This window comes from Mastomys coucha, unplaced genomic scaffold, assembly GCF_008632895.1.
Source record: "Mastomys coucha isolate ucsf_1 unplaced genomic scaffold, UCSF_Mcou_1 pScaffold21, whole genome shotgun sequence".
Taxonomy (NCBI): domain Eukaryota; kingdom Metazoa; phylum Chordata; class Mammalia; order Rodentia; family Muridae; genus Mastomys; species Mastomys coucha.
The window spans coordinates 88,206,791-88,220,501 of record NW_022196904.1 but is presented as its reverse complement, the minus strand read 5'-3'; the positions used below and the strand labels follow the sequence as shown (position 1 = coordinate 88,220,501).

Below are 13,711 nucleotides of genomic sequence, written 5' to 3'. Positions count from 1 at the left end.
CTCATCCAGAGTCCAGTCTGCTGGGATTTGCCTCTTGTGAGCTTTCATGGCTCAGATCCTTGTGTTGCCTAGCTACCTTCCTCCTCCCCAATCTCCCAGCATCAATTACTATTGTGCAGCTGTTTCCTGGAAATTGAAACATCTCCTCCTGGAGGGAGGCTGTAAAGACTCGGAAAGTGAATGGAATTTAAAAGTCTCAGGAAACTGCTGAAACAGGCAAGATTCACAAGGGTATATAAGTAAGGATCAGGAGACACCCAAAACATACAAGATTCACAAGGCTGTGCCCCAAGGCTGTATAAATAGGGATCTCTGGAGCAGGAAGATTCTCCAGTAAGTCCGGCAAAGATCTTCAGGGATACAGCTTTAATGAGTCTTGGGTTTATCAGCGATGCAACTGCCTTTGAGTAAAACATGCTCCTGTAGGTAATGCTGCATCCATAGTCCTGTTAGGTGACCCCAATAAACTCAATGGTTACTAAACTAGGTGGTGGTGGTGGGGAACCATCTCTTTGTTCAGTCCCTTTAGAGGCACATGGGCATCTGTTCATGTCTCTCCAGGGAAAGCACCCAGCACCTGCCTAATCCCTAGGTCATGCTGACAAACCCTAAGAACTGTGTGTTTCTGACTCCACAGCCTCACCCATTCAGTGTGCGTGGCACATACATACACCACACACACACACACACACACACACACACACACACACACACACACACCAACACCACAGAGCCAGAGACATTGCTGAGCCAGAGGAACCAATTTTATTAGATTCCAGCAAGACTATACAGCACAGTTTCATGCAGATTAAATAGATGTCTTTGCCTCCCCAGGAGGGAAGTACTTTCACTGCCAGCTCCTTCATGGCATTTCAGGGGCATCAAGGGGATCCCTCAATATATTCCGTATGGGGAACTGTTGGGATCATGACTGGGGGTGAAGGTGAGACTGTGGGCAGTTGAGGGCCTCTGGGACCTTGAGTCTTCAGAGGGTCAGGGGCTGTAGGACCTTGGTCCTTTGTAGGGGCTGGCACCAGGGGATCCTGACCCTTTAGAGGGACTGGGATTATAGGGTCTTGATTCTTTATAGGCCCAAGGACCACGGGGCTTTGATTCTTTGGAGACTCTGGGAGCATGGGATCTTGGTCCTTAGTCAGTGCTGGGATAATGGGGTCTTGGCTCTTCACTGGCTCAGGGACCACTGGACCTTGTTTCTTCACAGGTGCTACGAACCCAGCATCATGTCCCTTCGGATGCGTGGGGGCTGCTGGATCTGTACCTGTATTTTTGACTGGCTCTAGGCCTGCTAAGCCTTGATTCTTCCCAGACTCAGAGACCACAGGAGCTTCATTCTTCAAAGATGCCATGATGGAGACATTCTGGTCCTTCCTACGCTCTGGGACCATGGGAGCTCGCTCCTTCTCAGGCTCGGGGATCACAGGACCTGGGTCCTTCAGAGGTGCTGGTGCTGGTGCTGGTGAACTTTGATCCTTAGCTCTTGCTGGAATCACAGGACTCTGACTCTTCAGAGGCTCTTGCAACAGAGGGCTTTGGGCTTTGGCTGGTGCTAGGGTGACAGCCTCTTGACTCTTTAAAAGCTCAGATGCCACGCGGTCTTGAACCTTGACAGGTGCTGGGGCCGTTGGTGCTGGGGCCATTGGACCTAGATCCTTCATGGGCCCTAAGAGCACAGCACCTTGATCCTTTGGAGGGCCCGGGGCTGTAGGGCTTTGACCCTTTAAGGACCCTGGGACTGTAGGAACTTGATCTTTTGGCAGTCCTGGCACCATGGGGCCTTGATCCTTCAAAGGCTCTTGGACCATAGGTCCTTGGCCTTTCGGAAGACCTGAGGCCACAGGACCTTGATCCTTGTGTGGTTCTTTGGCTACAGGACTTTGATTCTTATGTGCATCACTGGTGGGTTTGACCCGGCTCCTGCAAAGGAGAGAGAGATGATCACTGAGGGCCAAGAACCAGCCAGGAAGAGAGCAGAACACAGATTGCCTGATGAGACGTGGCCTCATGGGGCCTGGGGCAGGGTAGCTCTTAGTGGAGGAGCTAAGAAGAAATTGGATTTCTGCATTAATAGGGAATGCAGAGTGGGGGCAGGGCAGCCCAGGGAATTGGTCATTCAATGTGTTTGCCAATTGATTAGAACCTGCAGGTGGCAAAGGGCGCAGTACCTGGGAGACAGCAGCAGGAATCTCCCCAGACTTGAACTGTCTAGTGGGCAACCTGCAGCCCACCTAGCGTATATTCCATGTACTCCCACTTCTTCCTGTACTGCAGGCCCATCTTTGGAGCCCTGTGTTACTATCTACCCAATGCTCGCAGAAACCCAACTTCTCTGTTGTTTTTCTAGGCCCTTCCAAGGTTCTCCCTCCTCCTGGGACTCTATTAAGGGATGGCTACTGGCAAGAACAAAGGGTCTACGGAGTATCAGAAAAGGGGCGAGAACATCCTTCTCACCTACCCCCTCCACACATACCCACCAACCTGTGGATCATACATCAGATATTTACATTACAACTTATAACAGTAGCAAAATTACAGTTATGAAGAAGCAATGAAAATATTTATGGTTGGGGGTCACCATAACACGAGGAACTGTATTAAAGGGTCACAGCATTAGGAAGATTGAGAACTACTAATCAAGAGGTAGACTATTTCATTATTCACACTTAGTACGATCCACACATAATAATAGAAAGTGAATTATTTTAAAATTAAAGTGAATTCTTTTTAATATGACTACTCCTTAATTCTTTGCATCCAGTGCATCCCATACTGTCTGGTCACCCCACAAGCCCTTGGTAGACAACTAACTGGGTCTCCCTATTCAGGCCCTGGTCGCCTTTACCTACCCCCACTCCCACTCCCTCAAGACTATTGCACTCACTCCAAGACTCCTGGGTTTATTCTCCAAATCCAAGTGCCCGAGCCTTTCCCTCGAGCCCTCATGGGATTCTTGCCCTGTGTGGCTGACTGCAGCCACCTGCCCCATCCCTTGGTCCACCCTCATTGCAGAGAGCATGCACAAACACTGCCACCTGAGGATAAACACTGCCAATTCAGACCTGGCCAATCTCAAGCCCTCTGGTCTACAGTGCACACACCTTCTATGTAGGCCAGGCTGACAGTTGCCACTTAAGAGTGTCACAGACCCTGGCACACCTCAGCACATTCCTCCTTCCAAATCCCTTCTTTCTATAGCTCATGGCAGCAACACAGAAGCCCTGTGAAACTCATGGGTGTGAGACACACAGCAAGGGGTTTACCACCCTGCTTGTTGGAATTTGAAGCTGAGGTCTGCAGAGAGGCAATGATGAGGAGCTGAGATACCTGCAGGAACTAGGTCCTAGATCTTTCTGCTTCTGGGGCCTGTGCATTTTCCCTCAGAGAGCCTGGTTCGCAACAGTCTTCAGTACAAGGCATTTCTTGGTATTATTCATTTACACTTCATAACAACAAAATCTGTTAGCATTTGACAGACAGGGGCTATAAGTGTGTGTGTGTGTGTGTTGTCTGTCTTTGTGTATGTGTACCACATGGGTGCCATGCCCAGGGAGGTTGGTAGAGTAGTCAGACCCTCTGGAACCAGAGTTTCAGATGGTAGGTACTGGGAAATCTAACCTAGATCCTCTGGAATAGCAATGAATGTAATTGCTGAGCCAGCTCTTCAGGCATACCTAGTCAGGCTTTTAGAGGAATTTTTTGCCTGCTTCTCTTATTTTATGTTTTCCTTTTTCTTTTTGTGATATTGTTGCTGAACTCAGGGTTTAGTCATACAAAGTAATCATTCAGGGTACCTGTGAGCCATCCCTAGCCCTACTGATTCTTAGAGATAATCTTAGAGACCACCTTTTCTTTCTTTCTAATCTTCTCTTTTTATTTCTTTTTTATTTTATTTAATTAATTAATTTTTATTTTTTTTAAATAAGGTCTCTTGTAGTCCAGGCTGACTTTGAACTGGTTACGTAGCTGAGGATGACTTTGAACTCCTGCCTCCTGCTTCCGCCACTGGAGTGTTTAAGGACACAGGTGTGTTGCTACCACGTTGTTTTTGTTTTTAACGCAGTGCTGAGAATTGACGTAGGCAAGTACTCTACTCCCTGATAGCCCATCCCTACCTCAGGATATGTTCTTGGCTCACTGTGATTTAACTCTCTAGGTCTCAGGCTTGTCATCTCTTCATTGTTTGTAATGATATTAACGCAGAAATATATGATTGGCAGGCGGGGGCACAGCATTTCGCACCATGGCCAGCATTTGGTAGTAGAATGATTATCTACTTAATTATAAGCGACACACACACACACACACACACACACACACACACACACACACACAGAGGTTATTTTTATTCTGCTGTGCCCGATTGATCCATAAGCTCTTTACTGTATTTGGCATCTCAAGTTACCTGGGGATCTCTGACTCAGCAGATTGCACAGTGATGATGTAAGTAGCCTGTCTGTACTGTCCCCAATGCCATCACTGAACAACACAGGGGTAAGAGAGGGCCAGCATGGCCCTCTGGCTTAGCACCGCAGTTAGGCAGGGCCCTGGCCAGGTTGTCACTAGGGAAACTAAGAATGTGAGGAGACGGCCAGGCAAGGCCGGGAGACATGCAGAACCCAAACATGGCACTAACGCCCCTCCAGTGCTGGGTGGTGGTCAGAGGGAAGGTGAAAGCTGGACTTAGAAGAGACTCAGGACTGCTATTAGATGTATCCTCTCAGATCTTTGGGTGACCTGGGTATGATCTTCAGCAATGTAGCGCTACTAAGTTGCCGACCCTAACCCACTGACAGGGCATTGGCGCCCCCTGCTGACATAAAGCTCATACACAAGAGCAGTCCTTGAGCCTGGGTCGGACCCTGTGTGCCCCGGGTGTGTGCAGCCTTGGCTCTAAGCCTACTGAACACTCTCAACCATTTTCATTAGTATGCATCTAACTCCATATTGATCTGCCAGAAAAATTTTTACCCTAGTAGTTAAATCTCTTTAACTACTTTAAACCTCATGAACTTTAGAATTAGGATTCAAAAGGAGGGCCAGTAAGATGACACACCCCCAAGCTTGACACTCATATAGAGGTTTATTCTCCAGAACCCTCATGTTGGAGGGAAAGAACCAACTTCCACAAGTTGTCCTCTGACTTACACATGTGCATTGTAGAATGCACATGCCCATACACATGTAAAATACATGTGCACACCTACATACGTGCAATTAAAACTTTTAAACATTAGAAAAGAGGGCTGGAGAGGTGGCTCAGTGGTTAAGAACACTTGCTATTTTTCTGGAGACTCCAAGTTCAGTTCCCAGCACCCATATGGTGGCTCATGATTGTCTGTAACTCCAGTTCCAGGGCTTCTGAAACCTCTTCTGACTTCAGTAGACTCCTGCACATATGTGGTACACACACACACACACACACACACACACACACTCACTCATACACACTCACACCTACTCACACACACTCACACTCACACACATTCACACACTCACACACACATTCACACACTCACACACACATTCACACACACACTCACACACACTCACACACTCATACATACACTCACACACATTCACACACTCACACACATTCACACACACTCACACACATTCACACACATTCACACACACACACATTCATACTCACACACATACTCACACATACTCACACACATACACACTCACTCAAAATACATATTTAAAAGGACTAGAAATGAGTTAAATAAACCTATAACACGCCTTTTTTCCCCCCTTTCCCTCTTTCTTTCTTTTTTTTTTATTAGCTTTGGGAAAAGTCTATGTGATTCAAAAGTTCAAGGTAATTTGGCAAATTAGATTATCCAAATTAGCTTTGTGATTTTTTTTAAAAAATATGAAACATGTAATTAAATTAGGTTTATAAATTATTTCATTTTTTTTCTTATGCCCTTTTGGCAAATACAATCAGGACATGAACAAATAATTTAAAAAATTCTTCTGGGGAATTGGGGTTGTCATTCGGTTGGTAGCATGCTTACCTAGCATGCACAAAGCCTGGGTTCTATCCCAGCATTCCATCAACTAGCATAGAGCCTCAGGCTTGTATCCCCAGCACTTGTCAGGTGAAGGCAGAGGCAGCAGGAGGATCATGAGTTTAAGGTTATCCTGGACTACATTAAAAACTGGAAGCTAGCCTGGGCTATATCAAATCTTACTTCAAAACACAAAATCAAAACCATCTTCTGATATTTGATGCTTCTAAGGGAAAACCAAGCAAGCATCTCTAATATTTTATCAGAAGTAAAATCTGGGAGCAAAAGTGGCTGGGAGTGAGACTGGGAAAAGATCAGCAACACAGGGCCTTCCGAATGAACTTTCAACATTCCTGGTGAGTGGTACACATGAATAAGCAAATATTCCCGGTGTGAATATACACCTTTAATCCCAGTGCCTGGGAGGCAGAGGCAAAGGCAGAGGCAGGCAGATCTCTATAAGTTTGGGGTCAGTTTGGTTGAGTCCAGGACAATCAGACCTACACAGGAAGACCTGGCCTCAAATACTTAAAACTAAAAACAAGCAGATATACACATTTAAGGATTACAGAATGGCTGCCACTTGGTGTCTGATGCCAATGAAGCAGAGGTAAGTATGGTCCAGTAGGTTTGCAGGCCTCTATAAAGAGAGGCGTCAAGCCTGGCCCTAGCCCGAGCAGCAGCACACCGTGTCTAAGCCAGCCGTTCGTTTGTTAAATGAGACATGCCATTTCAAGTTAAAGAACCTGAGGTGGCTTTACAAAGTTTATAAACTGTCATGGAACATCTATAACCCACCAAGCTGCAGGATTTATGATTTGGTTCAAAGAATTTAGAAGAGCTGAGACATAAATCTTCCTTAACTGGAGACTGCTACATTTAGCTGGATATTTGGTTTTCTTACTTTTATAAATTAGGCATTGATTTTGAAAATCAGGTTGATTTTGACAGGGTTCCCATGAGCAGAACCACCCTCATGGTATTTGTGAGCCCTCACTATCCCTAGGCAGTCACAACGTGGCTCCCCCATCTCTGCCAGCCTTCCTCTGTGGCATGTGCCCACCACCTCTAGGTACTGTATACAAGGAACAAAGGGCCCCTCCAATGGAGGGTAGGAAGGTGACAGGCTAGCAAAGTGACTTAGTTCAGTTCCTCTGGGCCACAAGGTGGCTCTTTGTCTTGGGGATGGATAGTTTGTACAACTAGGCCTGCTGCCCTGAGCCAGCTTCAGATCTTCCACGATAATGATCCTTCTACCTCCCGGCCTGAGGGTCCCACAGCGCAAACCTCTGGAAGTGAGACAGACAGGTTGGCCTGATCTTCCCTTCTGTGATGCTTATTGCCTGAGAGGTCTTGGGCAATTACTGAACCACATGGGTCTTGGTTTCCTCACCTGTAAAATGGGGATAGCGGTTATCAGGGATTGTTATGGCAGAGAAACAGAGGATCGCTATTGGGAACTGAACTGTATTCATCAAGTTCTTGGGTATATGCATAGGACAGGTACACCCAGCCCTAGGGTAGCTGTAGTAAGGGTTTATCTCCTTCAACTCCCATGGATCCCTGCAGAAAGGTGGGCCTTCCTGTGACCTTTGTCCTTGTCTTGATCTCCCTGATTGTCTAATGCTCACTAGAGCCTCCTGGGGTACTGCCTCCATCTGTGGATTCTGCTTCCTGGTCCAATCTCCCCACATCCTTTTCCCTGCCTGCCCCTGAAGACTTGGCTAGGTGGACTAAACTTTTGTCAGGTCTTTGTTCATGTCTCTTACGCACACCCCTTGCCTTACTCTCTCTCCTCACATTTACATTCTCCCATTAGACCCTCAGTGCCTGAGGGCGGGACCATGTGCCTTGTCTGAAGAAGATCCAATACCCAGCACAGTATGAAGAATGAAGAGGGCCAAGTGGAAAGATTTACAGATATTGGCCCTGATATCTGGCTCACTCTGGCCCGAGCCAGAGTCAATCAACCTTGGTGTCCTCTTTCCCCTCTGATGCCTCCTCTCCATCAGGTCCCATCACCCCAGCTCCTCTTAGTCTACACCTCTCCCACCTGCCACAGAGCACTGCCCCAAACACTAACATAGTCCCTTTCTGTCTTGTCCTCCAGCGTGTGCTTCACACAGAGATGAGAATCTTCAGGAAAGCAGACCCGATCCCACCCCTTCTCTGCTTTCAACCCTTCAGGGATTTCTCTCTGCACCGAGGATAGAGAGAGGGATCTGCCATGAAGCGGGACAGCAGTCTACTCCTCTCTCCTGTGCATGTGCCCCTCTTTCCCATTTTCTAGCTTTTGCATTGGCTAGGTCTTCCAAAGCCCTTCCCCTCTGCCCAAAACATTCCCTTAGCTCTTCAGTTGAATAAAGCCTACCCATCCTGAGTGTGTTTCTCAGCTCACTGAGGCTGCCCTGGAGAACCTGCCCTGACCCCAGTCATGGCCACAGGGGGTCCACCAGCTCTCTCTTTGCTTAGTCAATTGCTTACTCTTTTGGATTAAAGTTTCCCGTGCTATCTGGAGGTATTCAGTGGGTGGGGACTAGGCCAACTTTTGCTCACAATTGTATCCTCTGCACCTTAAACAGGATCTCACTCAGGTCAAATGATAAGGCCGAGTGTTTGTGTTTGTCTAGTGAACGGACAAACATGAATCTTTTCTGTGCTAGGCTCTCCTATTTCAAATTAGCATTTCAAGAATGCATGAGACTTCGAGTCTCAGACACTTCACCCACAGCCTCTTGTTTCCATAGAGACAGTCAGAGCTTCCAGAGCATAGAGACACTGGATCTATTCTCCCAGAATCTAGAAGTGAAAGTGGGTGTGGTGGTGTGTGCTTCTTTTAATCCCACTGCTTGGAGGCTGAGGCAGGAAGATTTGTTGTGAGTTCAAAGCTATCTAAAGCTACATACTGAGTTCAAGGCTAGCTTGGACCCCATGGTAAACTCTTGTCTTAAAAACAAAACCCAACACACACACACACACACACACACACACACACACACACACACACCAAAACCAAACCAAAACAAACAAAACCAAACCAACCCAGAATCTAGAATTCAGACTACTGAGTCCTGGCCTGGAGTAGCTGGGAAAGGAACTGTACTGGCTGCCACTGGTGTCCCACACCCCCACCCGTGGGCCCCCAGCCTAATCTTTCTTCCTAAATTTCCTCCAATATACCTAGACAGGGCAATGTACTCAATTGCGTAGAGTCCTGCCCAGGAAAAGTCCAAAGGGAGAAAAAGAGCCTCATTACCCGAGCAAAAGCTGCGTGCCCTATACTGCATCACATAATGTAAGAAACAAACTCACAGAGAGAAAAGTGTAAGGGCGGGCTCAAGACCCGAAAAGCTGAGCTCAAATGCTGACCCAGCTCCTCCCTAGCCATGGAATGACGCCACGGACACATCAAGCTCTAAGCTGTGGTCTCCTAATCTATAAAAGGGGATTGGCCAATAGATTGCTCAGCATGACTCCTGGAACACAGGTCATATTTAGGGAATGGCAGCACAAAAGAGAGGTTCCCTGGTCTGGTAAGGGTGGACAGGAAGATGCCAGCAGAGACCAGGAGGCCTGATGGCCCCAGGTACCAGTGTTCTGGCTGTGTAGGGATATGCTTTCATGGAGCAAAGAGGAAAGACATCCCAGGAAAGTGATGTCTTTGACCCTGGAGAGAACTTTCAATCTGTTTGAAGAGACACAGGCCATTCAGGGTTAAGGCCATGGACAGCAAGCCAGGGTCAGAAATATGATCCTTCCAGTACCTTGGTGGGTGGGTGGGTGACCTTAGATATACAATTGGAGCAAAAGGAGCTTGAAGACCAGGGATCAGGCTGACCATGCCAACAGTACCCAGCTAGTGGACGGCAGACAAGCTGACGTCATAGCTTTGACCCTTTACTGCCTGCCTACCTCCAGGGTCCCCACAGTCATGCTCGAGTTTCCTGGGTACAACAGTTCCTAAATTAGAGATGGGAAATACAACACCCGAGAGGCACTGCCAAGGAAACTGTCTTTGGAAGGCTCATTATTCTTAGGAAGATCCATGGAGATGAGAGGACTCTCCTGTTCTCTCACTCTGCCAGGACATGGTGAGAGCCTCTACCTTGGTAATCACCATGTTGTTTGACGATTGTCTGCCTTTCCCTCTAGACCATGGACTATGTCTTTTCATCTTTGTTTCAGTGTATCTAGCAGACATGGAATGACAATAACAGCTAAGGCGTGGCCTCTCTTATTTTTTCTCTTTTATCCACTCATTGGGCAAACCCTACTTATTTTTCTCTTTTATCCACTCATTGGGCAAACCCTATAGCATGTACACTCTACTCAGCCCTGTGCCAGGAACTCAGAAGTGAGACTCAGGCTGTGCCTACAGCAGCCACAGACACACTTGTTAACACACTCGGAATACAATGTCACCATCAGTGAACAGGAACCATGCCAGCCCTGCCTGGCCTTAACCCTGAATGGCCTGTGTCTCTTCAAACAGATTGAAAGTTCTCTCCAGGGTCAAAGACATCACTTTCCTGGATGTCTTTCCTCTTTGCTCCATGAAAGTGTATCCCCGCACAGCCAGAACACTGGTACCTGGGGCCATCAGGCGTCCTGGTCTCTGCTGGCATCTTGCTGGCCCTAGCTGCCTTTGGTGCTCTGGGGTGGGTATTTATTCCCATGACACAGCCCACCTTGGGATCGCAGTGGTTCTGCGATCTGGACAGTAACTGGTGTTGACACTCTGGGGCGTCCCTTCCAGGACCACCATACTGCCTGACCCCAGAAGAGACAGCAGTCATGTCCTTGCCTGAGCCTGCCTGGGTAGCATGTGCCCCACAGGTAAGAGCTCAGCCGCCCTCACTGAACAGACTACTATCCCTTACAGGTCTCAGGCAGCTCCCACCACTTAGGGACCAGAGCTCAGAACTGACAGCTAAGCTGCAGGCACGACCTCCAAACAGAACACAACTTCTTAGCTCTGAACTCACCCCTACCAACCTGTTTTCCTGCTCTCCTTCCCTGCCTGGCTAGGAGACCCTCCTTAGGGATGAAGACTCAGTTCTCGGCTGCCTACCCAGCGAGACCATCTCTGACTCCCACTGTGTGTTCTTATTCTTCCACGGCTGCTGCTCCCATCAGGCTATAACTAGGCTGTAGCTGTCTCTAGACTGGGCTCTCTAAGGACGTGGACAATGCTTGCTGCTTCCTTCCCTTCCCTCTTTCCTTCCCATAACATTTCACACATGCCTACTGAGTGTGTGGCCACTGAATATAGTTGGGACACAGGGAGGTGTGGCACAGGCTGGTACCCAGTAGAGGCTGGCATCCTAAATGGGGAGCTAAAAAGTAACTTGCACTACATCAAATTCAAATGACCACGTATAGAGCACGTGCACATTTTCCTAGTTTTGTTTGCCTTAGGATCTCTGGTCCTCTTTAACAGGGCTAAGTTTAAGAGAACCTTTTGATAGGATACAGCTTTTTGTTTTCAAATGTTCAGGCCCTGCAGCTTGGGATTGTTCTCACTTGAACTTTCTAGAGGAGGAAAGGAGGCCCAGAAGGGAAATATGAGTTGCCCAAAGTTGCACAGACAGTATAAGAATGCACGACCCCATGGAGGAGCTCGCAGCTCACTCCTTTCTGCAAATACTGAGACCAGGTACATCTACTGCTCAGAACTAAGTTCGACTGGTACTGCCGCCGACCAGCCCTAGCTGTCTTTCATGACTTCAGCAGGACTCAGGCCCTGAAGCCTCCTGAGAAATGCATCTTCAAGAACAGATCCCTCACAGTGCCGGCTCAGTGCTCAGCTCCTTAGCCCTTCCTGAGTTTACCATACCAGACTGCTCCATCCCTAAGTTTACCTCCAGCATGCAACACACCCTAATAAAGAAAACAGTTCCAGAAAGCAGCAGCTTCCTGGCTCAAGGGCTAGCCTACCTGAGCACGGTGGCAGAAGGAACACCAGCCGGGCAGAGTTCACCCATGGTGGCTCAACAGGTGGAGGAGAAGCTGGAATCACAGGTAGGGAGGGGGAGGCTGCATCCACAAGGCTTACCCTCAAGTGAGTGTGCCCCACCCCCAATTTGCCTAGGAATCCAGGGCCTCTGGTGAAGAGTCACTGTAGTCCTTGAGAAGGGGGCAGGGGAAGGCTGCTTACAGTAGGGTGCAGGTGTTCTGGGATAGCAGAAATCCTAGCTGCATCCAAGAGCTGGACCAAGAATGAGTTTTAGCGGCAACCACTGGCTTCAAACCCAGGCTCACACTCACAGGCTGTTTGATTTTGTGACTTAATTACTGAGTTTTGATTTCTTTATCTATAACGAGCCTTATTGTGAAACCAAGTCAGGTAAAAGCAAAACCAGTGCTTACTCCTGCCCTGTGGGCTGGACTCTGTAAGCTCTGTAACTTACAAAAATCAGAGTCCAGGGCCAGGCCCCTGGTTCCCAGATTCCTCTAAGACTTGGGGCTCCATCTCTCCACGTGGGCATGGGCTTCTGAAGCCAGCTAAGTGGCTAAGTGGCCCTAACAAATATATTTACTTATTTATTTAAAAAAATCATTAAATGTATTTTGTAGATTTGACCTTCTAAGAATGAAATGAATTCCCAGTTGTATATATAAGAAGTATTATCAAAAGCATCTTTGGTTGTTTTAACTCCAAGAAGGCAAAGTCAAGGGCAGAATTGATTCTCTGAATGGGTTACCAAGAACCTGCAATCCTGCTATTGACTCTTTTTAAAATATAGTGTACAGGACTGAGGCTGCCAGACAGAAATGGCTCAGCTCTTATCTAATTCTGTGCTCCTGGGAACTTCCAAATTGATCTTTTTGTGTGCTCCCCTCCCTCTGGTAAAGCAAAGGATAGCAATCTTCAGCAATTAATCAAGGTCTGTTCCGGTGTCCAGAGAGATTCGGTGTAAAAGGACGTGTAATTGCAAGACCAGAATCTGCACAGGTGATTTATAGAGGCGCTCAGAGAGGAGGGAGCCCATGAAGGGCTGGAGTGGGCGGGGCAGTGAGTCATCGCTAGACAGTCTGGATCTCAGCCCTGCTGTAGAGAGTGGCTGCTCCTCAAGTGGCTGCAGCTACCACCCTGTGACTCAAGGGGGTGAGAGGGAGGAGATGGGAGAGAAGTGGTCTGTAAGCAAAGCATCAGGAATTAAACCATTGCCAAAGGCGGTCCACCTTTCATCCTGCATCAGTCTCTCACAGTACAACTGGGACCTGAGACAGGAGCCTTTGCTAGCAGCACTCTTCCCAGCTGCCACCTGCAAGCTCCAGCACCAAACAGATTCTAAGAACACATGGTTCCTGGCTGGCCCAATCTGCATTTCCTGACTTTGGATCCCACATCAGTTTAGATGGTGATACAGTCTAGTATTAGAGCAATATCTACTATTACAGCAAAATCTTTGAGGCTTTTAGAAATTCTGAGACTCAGCCAAGGTCACAACAGCTAGAACAGTAGAGTATGAATTAGAAAACAGGGCTGCTGCTGGCTCAGGTTCAGAGTGGGTGGTAGAAGGAGACTCCTCTTTGCTATGCCAGAGATGAGAGGGCTCTGCGCTGAGCAGGGAAGGGGTTGGGGCCAGCTTTTAGGATTACTCTGAGCTGGGCAATGGTGGACCACACCTTTAATCCCAGCAGAGGCAGAGGCAGGGGCAGGGGCAGGGGCAGGG

At 47.9% G+C, this 13,711-nt stretch overlaps 1 protein-coding gene across 1 annotated transcript in view; it reads right to left on the bottom strand.

Annotated features, from left to right (window-relative positions):
* Window positions 1-750: 750 nt before the first annotated feature.
* Map6 (microtubule associated protein 6) overlaps window positions 751-13,711 on the bottom strand; it is a 76,317-nt gene continuing 63,356 nt past the window's right edge. Inside the window, exon 4 of the mRNA XM_031387486.1 lies at window positions 751-1,935. Coding sequence (XP_031243346.1) covers window positions 882-1,935 — 1,054 coding nt within the window. The 3' untranslated portion in view covers window positions 751-881. The remainder of the gene's footprint in view (window positions 1,936-13,711) is intronic.